General features: G+C 43.5%; 1 protein-coding gene across 1 annotated transcript in view; it reads right to left on the bottom strand.

Moving 5' to 3' along the window:
• GPR137B (G protein-coupled receptor 137B) overlaps window positions 1-21,106 on the bottom strand; it is a 71,510-nt gene that overhangs the window by 18,094 nt on the left and 32,310 nt on the right. The window contains exons 3-5 of the mRNA XM_025385389.1: window positions 13,365-13,587; window positions 12,119-12,268; window positions 7,840-7,968 (exon numbers count right to left, since the gene is read on the bottom strand). Of these exons, the coding sequence (XP_025241174.1) occupies window positions 7,840-7,968; window positions 12,119-12,268; window positions 13,365-13,587 (502 nt within the window). The remainder of the gene's footprint in view (window positions 1-7,839; window positions 7,969-12,118; window positions 12,269-13,364; window positions 13,588-21,106) is intronic.

Raw genomic sequence — 21,106 nt, 5'->3', positions numbered from 1 at the left:
CCCAGGCAAACAGGGTCTGGAGTGGACCTCCAGCAGACTTGCAGCAGAGGGACCTGACCGTTAGAAGGAAAACTAACATCAGAAAGGAAGATCATGTCCACTCAGAGACCCCATCCGAAGGTCACCAACATCAAAGACCAAAGGTAGATAAATCCACAAAGATGGGGAGAAATCAGTGCAAAAAGGCTGAAAATTCCAAAAACCAGAATGCTGCTTCTCCTCCAAAGGATCCCAACTCACCAACAAGGGAGCAAAACTGGACGGAGAATGAATTTGATGAACTGACAGAAGTAGGCTTCAGAAGGTGGGTAATAACAAACTCCTCCGAGCTAAAGAAGCATATTCTAACCCAATGCAAGGACGCTAAGAACCTTGAAAAAAGGTTAGATGAACTGCTAACTACAATAACGAGTTTAGAGAAGAATATAAATAACCTGATGGAGCTGAAAAACACAGCACAAGAACTTCATGAACCATACACAAGTATCAAGAGCTGAACTGATCAAGTGGAAGAAAGGATATGAGACTGAAGATCAACTTAATGAAATAAAGTGAGAAGACAAGATTAGAGAAAAAAGAATAAAAAGGAATGAACAAAGTCTCTAAGAAATATGGAACTATGTGAAAAGACCAAATCTACATTTGATTGATGTACCTGAACATGATGTGGAGAATGGAACCAAGTTGGAAAACACTCTTCAGGATATTATCCAGGAGAACTTCTCCAACCTAGCAAGACAGGCCAACATTTAAATTCAGGATATACAGAGAACACCTCAAAGATACTCCTCGAGAAGAGCAACCCCAAGATACATAATCATCAGATTCACCAAGGTTTAAACAAAGGAAAAAATGTTAAGGGCAGCCAGAGAGAAAGGTTGGGTTACCCACAAAGGGAAGCCTATCAGACTAATAGCAGATCTCTCTGCAGAAACCCTACAAGCCAGAAGAGAGTGGGGGCCAATATTCAACATTCTTAAAGAAAAGAATTTTCAACTCAGAATTTCATATCCAGCCAAACTAAGCTTCATAAGTAAAGGAGAAATAAAATCCATTACAGACAAGCAAATGCTGAGAGATTTTGTCACCACCAGGCCTGCCTTACAAGAGCTCCTGAAGGAAGCACTAAATATGGAAAGGAACAACCGGTACCAACCACTGCAAAAACATACCAAATTGTAAAGACCATTGACACTATGAAGAAACTGCATCAACTAACGGGCAAAATAACCAGCTAGCATCATAATGTCAGGATCAAATTCACACATAACAATATTAACCTTAAACGTAAATGGACTAAACGCCCCAATTAAAAGACACAAACTGGCACACTGGATAAAGAGTTAAGACCCATCAGTATGCTGTATTCAGGAGACCCATCTCACGTGAAAAGACACACATAGGCTCAAACTAAAGGGATGGAGGAATACTTACCAAGCAAATGGAAAGAAAAAAAAAAGCAAGCAGGAATTTCAATCCTAATCTCTGATAAAATAGACTTTAAACCAACAAAGATCAAAAGAGACAAAGAAGGCTGTTACATAATGGTAAAGGGATCAATGCAACAAGAAGAGCTAACTATCCTAAATATATATGCACCCAATACAGGAGCACCCAGATTCATAAAGCAAGTTCTTAGAGACCTACAAAGACACTTAGACTCCCACACAACAACAGTAGGAGACTTTAAACACCCCACTGTCAATATTAGACAGATCAACGAGACAGAAAATTAAGGATATTCAGGACTTGAACTCAACTCTAGACCAAGTGGACCTAATAGACATCTACAGAACTCTCTACCCCAAATTAACAGAATATACATTCTTCTCAGCACCTCATCTCATTTATTCTAAAATTGACCACACAATTGGAAGTAAAACACTCCTCAGCAAATGCAAAAGAACGGAAATCATAACAGTCTTTCAGACCACAGTGCAATCAAATTAGAACTCAGGATTAAGAAACTCACTCAAAACCGCACAACTACATGGAAACTGAACAACCTGCTCCTGAATGACTACTGGGTAAATAAGAAAATTAAGGCAGAAATAAAGATCTTCTTTGAAACCAGTGAGAAAAAGACACAATGTACCAGAATCTCTGGGACACACCTAAAGCAGTGTGTAGAGGGAAATTTATAGCACAAAATGCTCACAAAAGAAAGCAGGAAAGATCTAAAATTGACACCCTAACATCACAATTAAAAGAACTAGAGAAGCAAGAGCAAACACATTCAAAAGCTAGCAGAAGAAATAACTAAGATCAGAGCAGAGCTGAAGGAGATTGAGACATGAAAAACCCTTCCAGGAGCTGGTTTTTTGAAAAGATCAACAAAATAGATAGACCACTAGCCAGACTAATAAAGAAGAAAAGAAAGAAGAATCAAATAGACACAATAAAAAATGATATAGGGGATAGCACTACTGATATATCACTACTGATCCCACAGAAATACAAACTACCATCAAAGAATACTATAAACACATCTACGCAAATAAACTAGAAAATCGAGAAGAAATGGATAAATTCCTGGACACATATACCCTCCCAAGTCTAAACCAGGAAGAAGTCGAATCCCTGAATAGACCAATAACAAGTTCTGAAATTCAGGCAGTAATTAATAACCTACCAACCAAAAAAAGTCCAGGACCAGAAAGATTCACAGCCGAATTCTACCAGAAATACAAAAAGGAGTTGGTACCATTCCTTCTGAAATCATTCTAAATAACAGAAAAAGAAGGAATCCTCCCTACCTCATTTTAATGAGGCCAGCATCACCCTGATACCAAAACCTAGCAAAGACACACACACAAAAAAAGAAAATTTCAGACCAATATCCCTGATGAACATCGATGCGAAAATCCTCAATAAAATACTGGCAAACATAATCTAGCAGCACATCAAAAAGCTTATCCACCACGATCAAGTCAGCTTCATATCTTGGATGCAAGGTTGGTTCAACATACACAAATCAACAAACATAATCCATCACATAAACAGAACCAATGACAAAAGCCACATGATTAACTCAATAAATGCAGACCTTCAGCAAAATTCAACACCCCTTCATGCTAAAAACTCCATAAACTAGGTATTGATGGAACGTATCTTAAAATAATATCTATTTATGACAGACCCACAGCCAATATCATACTGAATGGGCAAAAACTGTAAGCATTCCCTTTGAAAACTGGCACAAGGATGCCCTCCTCTTACCACTCCTATTCAACATAGTATTAGAAGTTCTGGCCAGGGCAATCAGGCAAGAGAAAGAAATAAAGGGTATTCAAATAGGAAAAGAGGAAGTCAAATTGTCTTTGTTTGCAGATGACATGATCATATATTTAGAAAACCCCAGTGTCTCAGCCCAAAATCTCCTTAAGCTGATAAGCAACTTCAGCAAAGTCTCAGGATACAAAATCAATGTGCAAAAATCACAAGCATTCCTACATACCAATAACAGACAAACAGCCAAATCATGAGTGAACTCCCATTCACAATTGCTACTAAAATAATAAAATACCTAGAAATACAACTTACAAGGGATGTGAAGGACCTCTTCAAGGAGAACTACAAACCACTGCTCAAGGAAATTGGAGGACACAAACAAATGGAAAAATGTTCCATGCTCCTGGATAGGAAGAATCAATGTCGTGAAAATGGCCATACTGCCCAAAGTAATTTATAGATTCAATGCTATTCCCATCAAGCTACCATTGACTTTAACAGAATTGGAAAAAACTACTTTGAACTTCATATGGAAGCAAAAAAGAGCCCACATAGCCAAGACAATACTAAGCAAAAAGAACAAAGCTGGAGGCATCACACTACCTGATTTCAAACTATACTACAAGGCTACAGTAACCAAAATAGCATGGTACTGGTACCAAAACAGATATATAGACCAATGGAACAGAACAGAAGCCTCAGAAATAACACCACACATCTACAACCATCTGATCTTTGACAAACCTGACACAAACAAGCAATGGGGAAAGGATTCCCTATTTAATAAATGGTGTTGGGAAAACTGGGTAGCCATATGCAAAAAACTGAAACTGAACCCCTTCCTTACACCTTATACAAAAATTAACTCAGGATGGTTTAAAGAGTTAAACGTAAGACCTAAAACCATAAAAATCCTAGAAGAAAACCTAGGCAATACTATTCAGGACATAGGCATGGGTAAAGACTTCATTCTAAAACACCAAAAGCAATGGCAACAAAAGCCAAAATTGACAAATGGGATCTAATTAAATTAAAGAGTTTCTGCACAGCAAAAGAAACTATTATTAGAGTGAACAGGCAGCCTACAGAATGGGAGAAAATTTTTGCAATCTATCCACCTGACAAAGGGCTAATATCCAGAATCTACAAAGAACTTAAATTTACAAGAAAAAAACAACCCCATCAAAAAGTGGGCAAAGGATATGAACAGACACTTCTCAAAAGAAGACATTTATGCAGCCAACAAACATATGAAAAAATGCTCATCACTGGTCATTAGAGAAATGCAAATCAAAACCACAATGAGATACCATCACACCAGTTAGAATGGCGATCCAACAGATACTGGAGAGGACATGGAGAAACAGGAACGCTTTTACACTGTTGGTGGGACTGTAAATTAGTTCAACCATTGTGGAAGACAATGTGGTGATTCCTCAAGGATCTAGAACTAGAAATACCATTTGACCCAGCAATCCCATTACTGGGTATATACACAAAGGAATCTAAATCATTCTACTATAAAGACACATGCACGTGCATGTTTATTGCAGCACTGTTCACAATAGCAAAGACTTGGAACCAACCCAAATGTCCATCAATAATAGACTGGATAAAGAACAGGTGGCACATATACACCACGGAGTACTATGCAAGCATAAAAAGGGATAAGTTCATGTCCTTTGCAGGGACATGGATGAAGCTGGAAACCATCATTCTCAGCAAGTTAACACAAGAACAGAAAACCAAACACTGCATGTTCTCACTAATAAGTGGGAATTGAACGATGAGAACACATGGACACAGGGAGGGGAACATCACACACCAGGACCTGTCGTGGGGTGGGGAGCTAGGGGAGGGAGAGCAATAAGAGAAATACCTAATGTAGGTGACGGGTTGATGGGTGCAGCAAACCACCACAGCACATGTAACAAAACTACACATTCTGCACATGTACCCCGGAACTTAAACTATAAAAAAAAAGAAAACCCAGTGATGTCCATCAATGGACGAATGAGTAAGCACAATGTGGTCTATCCATACAATGAAATATTTATTTGGCAATAAAAAGGAATTAAGTACAAATATATGTTACAACGTAGATGAATCCTGAAAAGCATTCTGCTAAGTGAAAGAAGCCAGTCACAAAAACCCACATGCTATATGATTCCATTCATACGAAAGTCGAGACTAGGGAAATCTGTAGACACAAGAGATTATAGTGGCTTATGCCCAGGGGTAGGTCAGGGACAGAAAGGAAATGGGGAATGACAGATGATAGCATGGGGTTTCCTTCCGAGATGATGAAAGTATTCTAAAATTGGCTGTGGTGATGTCTGCACATATGTGAATATCCCGCAAACCACTGAATTATACACATGAAATGGGTGAGTGAGTTACATCTCAATAAAGCTGTCTTTAAAAGAAAAAAAAAAACAGCCAGGAGTTTGAGACCAGCCTGGGCAACACGGCTCATGAAAGTAATCCCAGCTACATGAGAGACTGAAGCGAGAGAATCGCTCAAGCCCAGGAGGTCAAGGCTGAGGTGAGCTGTGACTGTGCCACTGCACTCCAGCCTAGGTGACAGAGCAGGACCCCTGTCTCCAAAAAGAAAAGGACAAGGACAGAGATTCTCAAACTTTACAGTTCATTCAGACCACTTGGAGTGCTTATTAAAAATGTACATTCCCAGAACCTACGCAGAGATTCTGGTCCGGGTCTCCAACACGACCTAAGAATGTTTACACCAAGCGCCCTGAGGGATTCTGAGACGGATGGTAAAGAGCCACACTTTAACTATCTCCTTACCTAGACCCTGAAGTTTGGCTCTAATGATGCCAAGTTTAGAGACCTGTTTGCACCAAATGAATTATGGATAAAAATGTTAGATGACATTTTTTAAAAATGCCCCACTTGCAGTGTATTCCTTTAAAGTTGATGGGTATGAGTTAAGTTATAGATTTCATCACAAAAGAATATTAGACTTTTTTCCTATGTAATTACAGAAGTCATAGATAGGACTATTAGGTCATATATATTAAGAATATAATTTCTTCTCAAAACCTTATGATGCCAGAGAAGGCTACAGCGTAGCACAGGGATTAAAACCATGGACTCACATGGGCACGGTGGCCTACGCCTGTAATCCCAGCACTTTGGGAGGCCGAGGCAGGTGGATCACCTGAGGTCAGGAGTTCGAGACCAGCATGGCCAACTAGTAAAACCCTGTCTCTACTAAAAATACAAAAATTAGCTGGGTATCGTGGTGAGCATCTGTAGTCCCAGCTACTTGGGAAGCTGAGGCAGGAGAACTGCTTGAACCCAGGAGGCGGAGGTTGCAGTGAGGCGAGATCTTGCCACTACACTCCAGCTTGGGCAACAGAGCGAGACTTCATCTCAAAAAAAAACACACACACAAACAAAACAAAACAAAACAAAACAAAACCACCACCATTGACTCTGGAACCAGACTGCTTGATTTGAAGCCTGGCTATGTCTCTGGCTTCCAAAAACAAGATAAAACACAGGTCAGTCATCTGGGTATGAAATAAGAATTGTGAATTATTGGAGGACGTTACTCATCTATGCCTTCCTCACCACCTGCTCTTTGCTCACATTGCCCCAAATCCACTCACTGTATTTTTTCTAGGGTTTCATAGATCAGTAAGTCAAAAAGCTACCACTAGTTTGTGTGGTTGGAATAATTTACAGAACAAGGCTCCCAGGTGGTTTCTCACGCTACTTGGTTTTGCATTTTCTGTCCTGTCCCCATAAAGACATTTATATAAAGTTGGTTGAACAGAAATGTGACCAAACTAGGGGAGCAGCTTTAGCGTTCCTTGCAATAATGTTTCTTATTGCCCTATCCTCCCATTCCCTAGTCACCATCCAGCATACTATTTCTTATGAGTATTTTCTATTTCCTATTTCTATTTCTCTATTCTCTAGTTTCCTTTGCTATTAGAAAAGCTTCTATATTTGGTGTGTAGCAAGTCCAACTCTCAAATACTAGTGAGGCAATGTTGCATTAAAAAAATAGGCCGGGTGCGGGGTGGCTCAAGCCTGTAATCCCAGCACTTTGGGAGGCCAAGACAGGCGGATCACGAGGTCAGGAGATAGAGACCATCCTGGCTAACATGGTGAAACCCCGTCTCTACTAAAAAATACAAAAAATTAGCCAGGCGAGGTGGCGGGCGCCTGTAGTCCCAGCTACTCGGGAGGCTGAGGCAGGAGAATGGCGTGAACCCGGGAGGCGGAGCTTGCAGTGAGCTGAGATCCGGTCACTGCACTCCAGCCTGGGCGACACAGTGAGACTCCGTCTCAAAAAAAAAAAAAAAAAAAAATAGTTAATCACTTTCCCCAGGCCTTAAGATGCAACTTACAATACTTTCATTTCTTTTGTAAAATAAAACTAAGCTGAAAAAACATTTTCCCTCAAAAAATAAGGGAAATGAATGTCTCAATAAAATACTCAAGGAAACTTTTCATACCACCACAGAATGGAAGAGGCCCTCTTCTCTAGTGAAAAGTGAAGAAAAAGTTCTAATTGCAAGTTTCATGATCACAGTCAGGAGATATTTTCTTACAAATACAAAATGGCTTACTTACAAGGTCCTTTGTAGGATTTCTAACTCGGAAGAAATAAACTACTAAGGTGGTAGGTAAGAGTTCCCAAACAAATAGCACCACTCCAAATAATACGTATCCAGCATCTCCCAGCTGATTCTTCAAATCTGCCTGTTAGAAAGAGAGAGGGAGAGTCATTAGACCAAGGCAAGAGGAAATCAATTTGATTCCTTCTAACATGAACAGAGAATAATTCTAATACTATAGTACAATTCATCCCCCTATATTTTAGAATGTACTATAAAATATACTATGTTAATATTTCTATTTAAAGTATTAAAATATAGTATAGTACATTCTCCTAAAATATGCACATTGAAACCAGATAATAGTAATGGTCTAGATCTCAGACAGGGATTATTTAAACCATATGGGATAAATGATTATCTTCTTCAAAATATTCAGACAGAAACTTCTAACCTAGGATGTTTTAATACTTCATGCCCCCAAAACTCTTAAGTCCAAATTCACACTCTCACTGAAATCTAAGCTGATTTTCTTCAACAATTGAATAGTGAGAAGGTTATGCTGCCTCCTCTTACATTCTTGAGAGCAGCATATAACTATTATCCCTTAGTCCATCCCTAGGATAAAGAGGTCAACTCTCAAACTTTTCTTCACATAAACCATATCCTGTTGTTTACCCTTTAAAACCTACTGTAGGCTAGCTTGTCTAGAAAAACAATCATCAGAGCCTAAGGTATGCGGCTCAGTGAGATGGCCAGAGAGCTTGGTGGAGCAGTGTTCTCTCTTCAGAACAGACAGAAGGTTCGTGAGGAAACTGCATGGTTGGGTTTGGGCAACCATATCAGAAAGGCCATTGTTTCAAAGAAAGAATGTACCTGAAAAGGGCCAAAACACCTACACTTAACTGTTTTGCCTTCTCTGTAACATCATCCTTAAAGCATGGTGACCAAAACTACTCAGGCTACTTTCAGAAAAATCACCCTCCTACTTCCTCTACATCACATCTCAATCATGTGTTCTTTTTTGATTCTGCACAAATAAGGTATACAACTGTGGTCATTTGTTTGCTTGCTCCTAGATTATTTTGGTGGCAACACACAACTAGATAACCGTAAATATCCCATAAAAATAGAAGAATTTTAAAGATTGTCATATTTTAAATCTATTGCAATTATAAATTTATATATATATATATATATTTTGTTTGTTTGTTTGTTTGTTTTGAGACAGGGTCTTGCTCCATCACCCAGACTAGAGTGCAGTGGTGTGATCACAGCTCACCTCAGCCTTCAGCTCCTGGGCTCAAGTGATCCTCCCAAGCAGCTAGGACTACAGGTGTGCACCAACATGCCTGGCTAATTTTTTAATTTTAATTTTTTATTTTTTGTAGAGATGAGGTCTCAAACTTCTGGCCTCAAGTGATCCTCCCAAATGCCAGGATTACAGACCACTGCACCCACCCATAAATTTTTTTGTTGCTTGCTTGTGAAAGCAAGATTAGGAAAGTACAGAAATAAAGAATGGCTATTCCTCTATATACAGAATTTATAGGCAGAGCACCCATGCATTCTTAATTGAAAGAAAAACTGAAGTAATTTTGTTAAAACCAAATCTTTGTTGTTTAATGGATACAGAGTTTCACTTTAGGAAGATGAGAAAATTCTAGAGATGGATGGTGTTGATGGCTGCACAACACTGAATGTACTTAATGCCAGTGAACTGTACACTTAAAAATGGTTAAAATCGGGCCAGGCAATGGTGGCTCATGCCTGTAATCCCAGCACTTTGGGAGGCCGAGGTGGGCGGATCACGAGGTCAGGAGTTCAAGACCAGCCTGGCCAATATGGTGAAAGACCATCTCCGCTAAAAATACAAAAAAACTAGCCGGGTGTGGTGGCACTCGCCTGTATTCCCAGCTACTCAGGAGGCTGAGGCAGAAGAATCGTTTGAACCCGGGAAGTGGAGGTTGCAGTGAGCTGAGATTGTGCCGCTGCACTCCAGCCTGGTGACAGAGAGAGACTCCGTCTCCAAAAAAAAAAAAAAGGTTAAAATAGCAAATATTAAAATGTTATGTATATTTTACTACAATATAAAATCAAATCCTTTGTGTATTATGCTTGTCTCTAATTAATCATTGTTTAAAGTTTAGATTTTCATATACTTGATTTCCTCAAAATAGTGCACACCCTTAGCAGTGCCTTGCCCCGCTTTCTGCCATCCTGTGTTTGTCGTATCGGTTTGGGTTCAGAGATGTGGTTTTAATCCTTTCTAATTATAATACAATTTTACCTTGTCCTCACAGGTTTAGCTTATCATGATCATTTTATTCTTTCTTCCACTATCTAAATGCAGCTGAGGGTTTGAGCACTGTTGAGATGTTAGAAGCACATTTATAGATGGTTAGGTATTCAATACTTTTCCAGGAAAAGCTAAGGAACCTTTGCAAATCAATCGAATACATTTATAATAGGGAAGTTACATTTCTTTACTGTTAATAGCTAATCTGTGTGTCTCTTTTCCTTAGTGGACCACAAAGCTCCCAAAGGGCAGGGAATGAGTCTGTTTGGTTTTGTATCCCTGGCATTTTTCTCAGTGCCCAAGATAAGGAAAAAAAAAATGCTGTTTGTCAAATGAGTGAATGTTGGTTCATTCTCATTGTTGTTTTGAGTTTTTTGTGAGTGTGGATGGCAGATGACATTTCACTACCTTTGTTCATTTGCTTTATGACTCGTAACTTATACATGTATAGAACGAATTTTTAGAAGGAGTATCATACTGCAACAACTAGTGCCATGAGCTTTTTAAAACTTTAATATCCTCGGTCACTTTTGTCTAGATTTTCTCAAATGCCGTGTACATACTCTATTAAAAATCATTCTCGGCCGGGCGCGGTGGCTCAAGCCTGTAATCCCAGCACTTTGGGAGGCCGAGGCGGGTGGATCACGAGGTCAGGAGATCGAGACCATCCTGGCTAACATGGTGAAACCCCGTCTCTACTAAAAATACAAAAAACTAGCCGGGCGTGGTGGCGGGCGCCTGTAGTCCCAGCTACTCGGAGGCTGAGGCAGGAGAATGGCGTGAACCTGAGAGGCGGAGCTTGCAGTGAGCCGAGATCGCGCCACTGCACTCCAGCCTGGGTGACACAGCGCGAGACTCTGTCTCAAAAAAAAAAAAAAAATCATTCTCTCCCTGAGGATGATGACAAAAAAAAAACATTCTCGTAACTTCATAGTCCTATGTATTTTCTGAAATCTGAATACAATTTGCTTAATCTTTGCAAATGTCACCCTTTAATAATACCATCTTACATTTATATGGAAGCATGTTAAAAAAAGAAAAATTAAGTACTGGCTGGCGCAGTGGCTTACGCCTGTAATCCCAGCACTTTGGGAGACCGAGGCGGGTGGATCACCTGAGGTCAGGAGTTCAAGACCAGCCTGGCCAACACGGTGAAACCCCATCTCTACTAAAACTACAACAAATTAGCCAGGTATGGTAGCAGGTGCCTGTAATCCCAGCTACTCTGGAGGCTGAGGCAGGAGAATCGCTTGAACCTGGGAGGCAGAGGTTGCAGTGAGCTGAGGTCGCACCATTGCACTCCAGCCTGGACAACAAGAGCAAAACTCCATCTCAAAAAAAACAAAACAACAACAACAAAAAACAAAATTAAGTACTGCTTAACATGAGCCCTAAGAGGGAGAATGGAGTGAAAAGTATGTGTGTGCACATGTGTGTGGATACATACACACACATATGTAATCTCCTGGTTTTCTCAAAAGACATGTGAAAGGGAATGAGGCAGGTGCTGTGATCCCATCTGACAGATGAGTTCAGATGTCACACAGGGAAGTGACCTCTCAAGGTCACTCAGTCATTCACCGGGAGAAACAAGGAGCCTGTACTTCTCTGCCATGTGAACCACTGAAATGCAAATACAGTCGGCCCTCCATATCGGCAGGTTCCACATCCGCGGACTCAACCAACCGTGGATCAAAAATATTTGAAAATAACAAATACTAGTAACAATTAAAAATAGACATTTTCAAACAATGTAGTATAACAACTGTTTACATGGCATTTGTGTTGTATCTGGTATTGTAAGTCATCTAGAGATTAATTGAAAGCATACAGAAGGATGTGTGTAGGCTGCATGCAGATACTACACCATTTTATATCAGGGACTTGAGCATCGAGATTTTGGTATTGTCTGGGGTCCTGGAACCAGTGCCTCGAGGATACCAAGGGTCAACTGTGGTCCCTGGTCAGGTGACACCTCCTCAGAACCCCCACTGACCTGGTCTGATACATTGTACCAGTCGTAATCGAAGGAATGGACACTCTTGTTCTGAGAAAATGACAGGATGAACAGGTTGTAGCAGGCCCGAGAGGTATAAAGCAGTATTACGGTGACACCGATGGCAGTCACTTGACACACGGAGGAGCCCTGGAAAAGAGGGAGCAGGAGGTGTGGGCCACTCCAGGTCCAAGACACCAGTCCCTTCCCCAGCCCCTGCCTGGTATCAGTCTGGTAAAGCCCTTTGGGATCTCGGGGCACTGTGGTCTCGCTGGGTCTTCCATCAGAGTCCTTTTCACACTCCTCCTTCCTACAATTTCAAGTATCTTCATAAGGACCCTGGGACTTGGTTTGGAGATGCCTTTAGCGGGGTTAAAATACGCACCATTTTCCCGAGGCCTGGAGTGTACAAGCAAGAAAGTCAGATGGCTCATTTGCTAAACCTCTAATGGCCGCTGCTCAGCTCCAAGAGGATCTTCTTGGCTTCTACACACAGCAGGTGAGCCCGGGCCAGGGCCTCTGGCTCAATGAGGCAAGTAAACAATCTCAGAGGGACACTGGCTGGGGCAGAGCTCAGGACAGCTCTGTCCAGAGTCTTTGAGGCTGGGAATACAGGAGCCCTCATGTGACTTTGGGCTTGGAATTATGTGGACATCAGTGATTTGTGCCCCACGTTATGAAGCTATCAATTTCCAAAGACAGTTAAAAGACCCCTGGCTCAAAATGGATAGTTAACATGACCAAAAAACTAAAACTGACTTTTGAGTACTGTTATTAGACAGTCAGTCATTAACTAAACCTGAGATACTATTTTCTTTTGCCAGTAGTGCTTTGTTAGCTTGTGTGCCACAGGGGTGAGCTCATGAGGTCAGGAGATCAAGACCATCCAGGCTAACAGGTGAAACCCCGTCTCTACTAAAAATACAAAAAATTAGCCAGGCGTGGTGGCAGGTGCCTGTAGTCCCAGCTACTCGGGAGGCTGAGGCAGGAGAAAGGCATGAACCCGGGAGGTGGAGCTTGCAGTGAGCCGAGACCGCGCCACGGCACTCCAGCCTGGGCGACAGAGTGAGACTCCGTGTCAAAAAAAAAAAAAAAAAAAGTGAGTAGCCCCTGTGTGGGACACAATAAAACAGAGAAAGTCAAGGCAAAATCAAGTCTAAAATTCATCAAAATGCACTTTTGCAAACCAGGAAACTATTTTTAGAACACGTTTCATGGGAGGGATCTTGACCACATTTCTACCTACCTTCGACTCCAAGTAAATGTTGGCTAAGGACATCTTAGAGATTTTGTAGAGACAGATGGAGAGAGAGACGGCACACAGCACGAAGAGTGTGTCATTAATGGCCACTCGCACGGAGACGATAACCTTCCTCTCCCAATTTCCCGTCTTTACCAGCACAGCACAGGTTAAATTCACCAACAGGAAAACAAGGCTGATGAAGAGGGAGGCCAGGTAGAGGGGCAACCTGGAAAGCATGAGAGAAACTTGTCAACTGCCCATCCCAGGTCGACCTAGAAGGAAACTGTGATGTGTTTTGGTGAACTGCTAGAAGCAGACACACCAAAGGTTACATTTAAGAGCTTGGATGGCCGGGTGTGGTGGCTCCCGCCTGTAATCCCAGCACTTTGGGAGGCCGAGGCGGGCGGATCACGAGGTCAGGAGATCAAGACCATCCTGGCTAACACGGTGAAACTCCGTCTCTACTAAAAATACAAAAAATTAGCCAGGCGTGGTGGCACGTGCCTGTAGTCCCAGCTACTCGGGAGGCTGAGGCAGGAGAATGGCGTGAACCCGGTAGGCAGAGCTTGCAGTGAGCCAAGATCGCGCCACTGCACTCCAGCCTGGGGAACAGAATAAGACTCCCTCTCAAAAAAAAAAAAAAAAAAAAAAAAAAAGAGCTTGGACTTTGGCAGTAGACGTTCCCAGATTCAAATTACAAACTGACCCCAAATTGTGGCTCTGGATGGTCCTTTACCTCTCTGAACCCCACTTTCCCTATCTGTGGGATGTTGTGAGGACTGAGAGCTCACACACGTTGGCTGGTGTGGACACTCACTGAGCACTCCCTACTCACATCAAAGAGAGGAGAGCACGGCTGGGGACGGGGTTTTACAGGCATTCTGAACTCCACATTGTCAGAATTAACTTAGGCCAAATGCAACCTCTCTGAGCCTTGGTTCCATCACTTGAAAATAAGACTACATAATACCTACCTTATTTATAGGTCTTTTGTGGGGATTAGATGAGATAATGAATTTGTATAACACATTTTACCCCCAAAAGTCATTATTGACATGGAGTCCAGAGAGCACTCACTAATGTGATTAAAAATCTGCCACAGGCCAGGTGCAGTGGCTCACGCCTGTAATCCCAGTACTTTGGGAGGCCGAGGTGGGTGGATTGCTTGAGGTCAGGAGTTCAAGACCAGCCTGGCCAACATGGTGAAAACCCATCTCTACTAAAAATGCAAAAATTAGCTGGGCGTGGTGGCACGCCCTTGTAATCCCAGCTGCTCAGGAGGTTAAGGCACGCACTTGTAATCCCAGCTACTCGGGAGGCTGAGGCAGGAGAATCACTTGAACCGGGAGGTGGAGCTTGTAGTGAGCCGAGATCGCGCCATTGCACTCTAGCCTGAGTGACACAGTGAGACTCAGTCTCAAAAAAAAAAAAAAAAAAAAAAAAAAACATGCCACAGAAACTCCCCAAGTATCAATAGATGCAAAACTCTACTTCATTGGCCATTTTTAACCTGTAGTTTCTCAGAGCTACACACTTCCTAAGTGACCTGTATAAAATCTATGAGAAAACCCAGACATGGAAACTGGGATTCTAGTCCCAGATCTAGACATGCCACTGATGATGAGGGAGTGGGTAGGGAGAGACAGGGGGTAGAAGAGAAAGAGGTAGACAGAGAAAAAGAGACAGAGAGGAGCAGTATGGGCCAAAGAGACCTTGGTTCAGCCCACCCAGGTCCATGCCCAGCTGCAGTTTTATTTCCTGCCTTCAGATTCCATCGTGACATAGCAACCCCCACTTACTCAGGCTAATCTGAATGGCATTTTATGTCTTGTAATTAATAATGTACTACCCACTGGGAAAACCTCTCACATAACTTTCAGAACCCAGTTCTACCAAAGAACTTTGTCTACCCGGCTCCCGCTCATCCTCTAGATCTTAGCTCAAACAGCACTGCAGCAGACACACCCCTCGACTCTCCCTGCACCTCCACACATGCACACACACCACGGGTACACAGGCAGTCAGGTTTCTGTGACATCTGCTCTCCTGGTCCCCTGTATTTTAACTTCACAGACTCATCACAGTTTATAACAAAACAGACGGGCGACCATCTGATCAATGCCTGCGTCTCCCTAGACAGAAAGTCCCGTGGAAAATGAGACTCCCCATTTCCACTCTCTCCATCCACGCTGTAGGTGGCAGGGTCTCCATGAAGAAGGTTTAAGAGGGAGGGAAGAAGGAGTCAGTCCAAAAAGCATGACATCAGCTCTCAAGAGCTGCCCTTTTATTTCCTATGAATGCTCTAGCACAGCAGCTGCTAGGTCTTCCCCTGGCTAGTGGGGAAACGAGCCGTCACAGGGGAATTAAACAACTTTCTGGGGAGGCGAAAAAGACTGCAGGCTTCTCGCTGCACAGCCCTGGGGCTGGCTGTTCATCAGGCCCGTTCTGAGAGAGTGGGATGAAGACCAGGCGGCCCGGGGCCTCCAAGCAGCTCAGGGGGGCAGGAAGGTGCCACATTAAGGAACGTGTGTGCCCTGGAGGAGCGATACAATACTTGCATCAGACAGATGAGCAAGTCGGACATGCAGGAGGGGAGCCGCCACCCCAGCATGGCTGCAGTGGGATGGGAACAGCGTCCCCCACCCCCCAAGAGCTGTGTGATGATGGGGAGCACTGTGAAGTCTTGGGGATTTGACCTCACGTGTCATGATGCGCTCAGAGCTTTTCAAACAGACATTAATGATTTGTCATGGACAGATTCTTTTCTAGGCCCTGATCACTGAGCAAGTCCCCTCCATTCATGTCACAGGCCCTGCTGTTCCCTCCGCACCTCCAACCTCTTCCCCACCAGACTGTGGGCATGAGAGGGGCAGCCCCACCCTCCCACATCCCCAGCCTCAAAATGCCATGCTGGGCTCCCACTAAGTGCCCTATCTTTCAATTCTATGACACACTCTTTGCTTCATGTTCTCATGTTTCCACGGTCAGGATCACCTGGCACTGTGGAACACTGCATTCAACGTGGCAGTGCTTCTTCTCCTCCTGGAACCTGCTGTAAAGCCCTGGGTGTAGGAGGTCAGAATCAGGAAACTGAAATTTGCATGAGACCTTGAGCCAGTCGCCTAACCAAGCAAGCCCCGCTGCTTTCTCCTCTCTAGAGCTGGAGGTGTTCCGTGTCAGTCTCTTGGGGCCATGGAGTGGGCCAGGGAAATCATGCCTGTGGAGCTTTGAGGGTTTTACAGGTTTTCATGTGCTCTGCCCCATGTTCTCGCAGTGATGGGGGAATCAGGGGAGGGGGGTATGAGCCAAAGGAGCTGTGGAGAGAAACAAAGGCAGGGCCACTTGGGAGTTACCAAAAATCTGTATTCCAGATTCTCAAAAGCCCTGCTTTTATTGTTTTATCTGCTGTGCTTCTGTGAAGTGCACTAGATAGAAACATCTAGAACCGGCTGGCCATGGCCCTATTGTTTCTGGACCCTTGCTGGTGTGTACACACATTCCACATAAGCAGCCACTTACGTTTTCCAGATGATTCCTTGTGGGTGCTGTTTGAAATACAGCTGACCCTTGAGCAATACAGGTTTGAACTGTGCAGGGCCACTTATGTATGGATTTTCCTCCACTGCCACCCTTGACACAGCAAGGCCTTCCTCTCCCTCCTCCTCCTCCACTTACTCAGCATAAACACAATGAGGATGAAGGCCTTGATGATCATTCGCTTCCACTTAATGAGTAGAAAATTTGTTTTCTCTTAGGATTTTCTGTATTTTTTAAGAGACAGCATCTGTGTCACCGAGGCTGGAATGCAGTGACACAAGCATGGCTCACTGCAGCCTCGAACTCCTGGCCTCAAGTGATCCTCCCGTCTCGGCCTCCCAAAGTGCTGGGATTATAGCTGTGAGCCACTGCACCTGGCCTTCACTCTTCCTCAGAAAATATGCTTTTTTCTGTAGCTTCAATCATGACTTTTGTACGACTGACTTCGAACATCTTTTGTCTCAAGCCACGCCTCTGATCTGAGTCCAGACTCATGTCCCTAACAGCCTGCCATTCGGAGGCCCTGCCCCCTCAAGCCAGCATGTCCCAAACTCAATTCCAAATGTCCTTTTTTTTTGAGTTGGGGTCTTGCTCTGTCACCCAGGCTGGAGTGCAGTGATGCAATCCTAGCTCACTGCAGCCCTGAACTCCCAGGCTCAAGCGATTCTCCCACTTAAGCTTCCTGAGTAGCCAGGACTACAAGCGCGTGCCACCACACCCAGCCTGTGTCCCTCTTCTAACACGCCTCTAAGTATTCCTATTTCTGTTAAAGGTGCCATAGCTTTTCATAGACTCTTTAACTGTAATGTGCTGCTTTGATTCCATCCACCCGCTATGTAATCCATTGTCAAGGTCAGTAGATTCTTCATTCCCACTCTATCCATGCCTCCTGTGACAGCCCCACACACTGTCTCATGCCTCTGACCAGAACTAATGTAGTTTCCTAATTCACCTTTGCCCTAAAGCCCCACCCTGCATCTTCCAGACCCAAGCACTCAAGAGGCAGCTCAATCCATGGACAGGCTACATGCTAATCAAGCTGGTCAACTCCATGTTTTGTTTTGTTTTTTTGTTTTTTTGTTTTTTTTGAGACGGAGTCTGGCTCTGTTGCCCAGGCTGGAGTGCAGTGGTGTGATCTCGGCTCACTGCGAGCTCCGCCTCCCGGGTTCACGCCATTCTCCTGCCTCAGCCTCCCGAGTAGCTGGGACTACAGGCGCCCGCCACCATGCCCGGCTAATTTTTTGTATTTTTAGTAGAGATGGGGTTTCACCGTGTTAGTCAGGATGGTCTCGATCTTCTGACCTCGTGACCCATCCGCCTCGGCCTCCCAAATGCTGGGATTATAGGCGTGAGCCACCGCACCCAGTCAACTCCATGTTTTAAACATGTCCGGGTGTCTCCACCTCCCGTCTTTCTGCAAGCTGATTTTTCTGCCTGGAACCTTCCTCCCCCTTGATTTTTATGTATCAAATCCTATTCTCTGAGCCTTTAGGAGGCTTTGTTTAGTCTACTAAACAAAAGCCTGTTATTATCTTAAGAAAGGAGGCTGTGTTGGGAGATTTGAAACGATATGGAAAAAATATGTGTGATCTAACATCAAGTTAAAAAGTCAGGATGCAAAATTGGAAATGCAATACAGACATCATTGTATTTCCTTAGGGCTGGAGGGGGATTTATGTTGGGAGGAAGGAAGGTTCAGTGGACTTGCTTTTTTTCTTTCCACATGTCTACATTCACAAAATGTCTATCTTTTTCTATTTTATAATTTTTTTCCTAATATGCTTGTTATCACTTTTATAATGCAAAACCATCTTGCAAAACAAGTTTTTTTCCCTCTATGCCTGCAGCTGTGGTAGAAAGGGAGTGACCTGGAGGTGTAGTGAGAGAGTTTTAAAAGGGGGCCAGAATAACTGTATCAAAAAAGTATGTTTTCACAGAAACAGAGTTTTGTACATTGCCCCCAAAACTACTTCTTTTTAACCTAAACCATAGGGCCAGGATAAATAGCTCATCTTGGCATGATGACAGAAATGACCCAAAGAAATAAAACAATCAGTGTGACCCCGCATCTGGGAAGACCACTTTGCTTATAGGACCAGAAGGATCAGTGCTGCTGGTCAGCAGATGCAGGCGTGAGGCGAGTCTTCAAGGCAGCCAACACAGCAGCACCTGACCACCTCCCACTGGGAGGCGACAGAAGCAAGGGGCTGTAAAGCATGCTTTAAATGTCTCTCTCAATACCATCGCTTCCTTCCTTCATTCTTCCCTCCCTCCCTCCTTCCTTCCTCTTTCTGTTCCCCTCCCTCCCTTCCTTTCTCTCTCTTTCCTTCCCTTCCTTTCTTCCTTTCTCTTTTGTTCCCTCCCTTTCTTGCCTTTTTTTTTTTTTTTTGGGTCAGGTCTTGCTCTGTCACCGGGGTAGAGAGCAGTAGTGCAATCACAGCTCACTGCAGCTTCAATCTCCTAGGCTCAAGCAAGTCTCTCACCTCGGCATTCTGAGTAGCTGGGAATACAGGCGCGCACCACCACGCCCAGCTGAATTTTTTTTTTTTTTTGTAGCAATGGGATCTTGCTCTGTTGTCACAGCTGGTCTTGAATTCCAGGGTTCAAGTGATGCTCCCACCTCAGCCTCCCAAAGCGCTAGGATTACAAACATAAGCCACTGCTTTTTCACTTAAAGAAACGGAAAAGCAGGCCAGGCGTGGTGGCGTGTACCTATAATCCTAGCACTCTGTGAAGCCAAGGAGGGAGAGTTGCTTGAGTCCAGGAGTTCAAGGCCAGCCTGGGCAACATAGCAAGACACTGTCTCTACAAAAAAAATTTTTTTTTTGGTAGCTGGATGTAGCGACGTACACATGTATTCCCAGCTACTTTGGAAGCTGAGGCAGGAGGATCGCTTGAGCCCAGGAGATTAAGGCTGTAGTGAGCTATGACTGCACCACCGCCACTGCACTCCAGCCTGGTTGAGACCTTGTCTCTTTAAAAAAAAAAAAAAAAAAAAAAGAAAACCTGGCTCACTATATTTTTTACTTATTTAAAAAATCACAAAGCTAGAGGGCAAACAGTTGAAAATGTTTAAAATCAACGTGTTCTTTTTTTTTTTTTTTTTTTTTTTTGAGACGGAGTCTCGCTCTGTAGCCCAGGCTAGAGTGCAGTGGCCGGATCTCAGCTCACTGCAAGCTCCGCCTCCCGGGTTCACGCCATTCTCCGGCCTCAGCCTCCCGAGTAGCTGGGACTACAGGCGCCCGCCACCTCGCCCGGCTAGTTTTTTGTATTTCTTAGTAGAGACGGGGTTTCACCGTGTTAGCCAGGATGGTCTCGATCTCCTGACCTCGTGATCCACCCGTCTCGGCCTCCCAAAGTGCTGGGATTACAGGCTTGAGCCACCTCGCCCGGCCTAAAATCAACGTGTTCTTGAGCACTCCCATGCCCAATGTTCACACTTCTTAAACCAAATAAATTAAAATACACGGACTGAGAAAGAGAAAGCCTGAATCAAACTGCCTTCCACTCCAGCAAAACTCTGAGCTAGCAGATGTGAGCGGGCAGAGGAGGCTTTAAGTGAAAAATAAAGTGGTTCTTGGCTGAGCTGAATATAAATTATCTTCAAAACCAGTGAATTACCACAGGAATAGATTGGAGTGGAAAGTTTCAACTAGTTCTAGACTAATGGCTCATGTTTTATTTCAAGGGAGTCATGATTAAATTAGAGAAGCCAATCTATTTAGAAGCCAACATACCAAATCATCTCAAGGGACAGACTGTGGCCTGAATGTCTCTAGTGGCGTCTGGTTTAAGAGAACTGAGGAATTCTATAGATGAGACTAAAGATGTGCCTACACAGGAATAACTCCTAGTATTTCTTTACATTTGGCAACAAAATCACTAGGACTGGGTTAACAGGCATCTCCCATTGAAACCTCACCCTCCTGTTTCAAGGAACTCTCCAACTTCACTGGCCCAAACATCTCACTTTTTTTTTTCTCTTTTTTTGAGATGGCGTTTTTGTTCTTGTTGCCCAGGCTGGTATGCAATGGCGCAATCTCAGCTCACTGCAACCTCGACCTCCTGGGTTCAAGTGATTCTCCTGCCTCAGTCTCCCAAGTAGCTGGGATTACAGGTGTGCACCACCACGCCCGGCTAATTTTTCTATTTTTAGTAGGGACGGGATTTCACCATGTTGGCCAGGAAGGTCTTGAACTCCTGACCTC

The sequence above is a fragment of the Theropithecus gelada genome, chromosome 1, assembly GCF_003255815.1.
Source record: "Theropithecus gelada isolate Dixy chromosome 1, Tgel_1.0, whole genome shotgun sequence".
Classification (NCBI taxonomy): Eukaryota; Metazoa; Chordata; class Mammalia; order Primates; family Cercopithecidae; genus Theropithecus; species Theropithecus gelada.
Note: the sequence above shows the minus strand (reverse complement) of the source record. Positions and strands in the feature narration are given on the sequence as shown.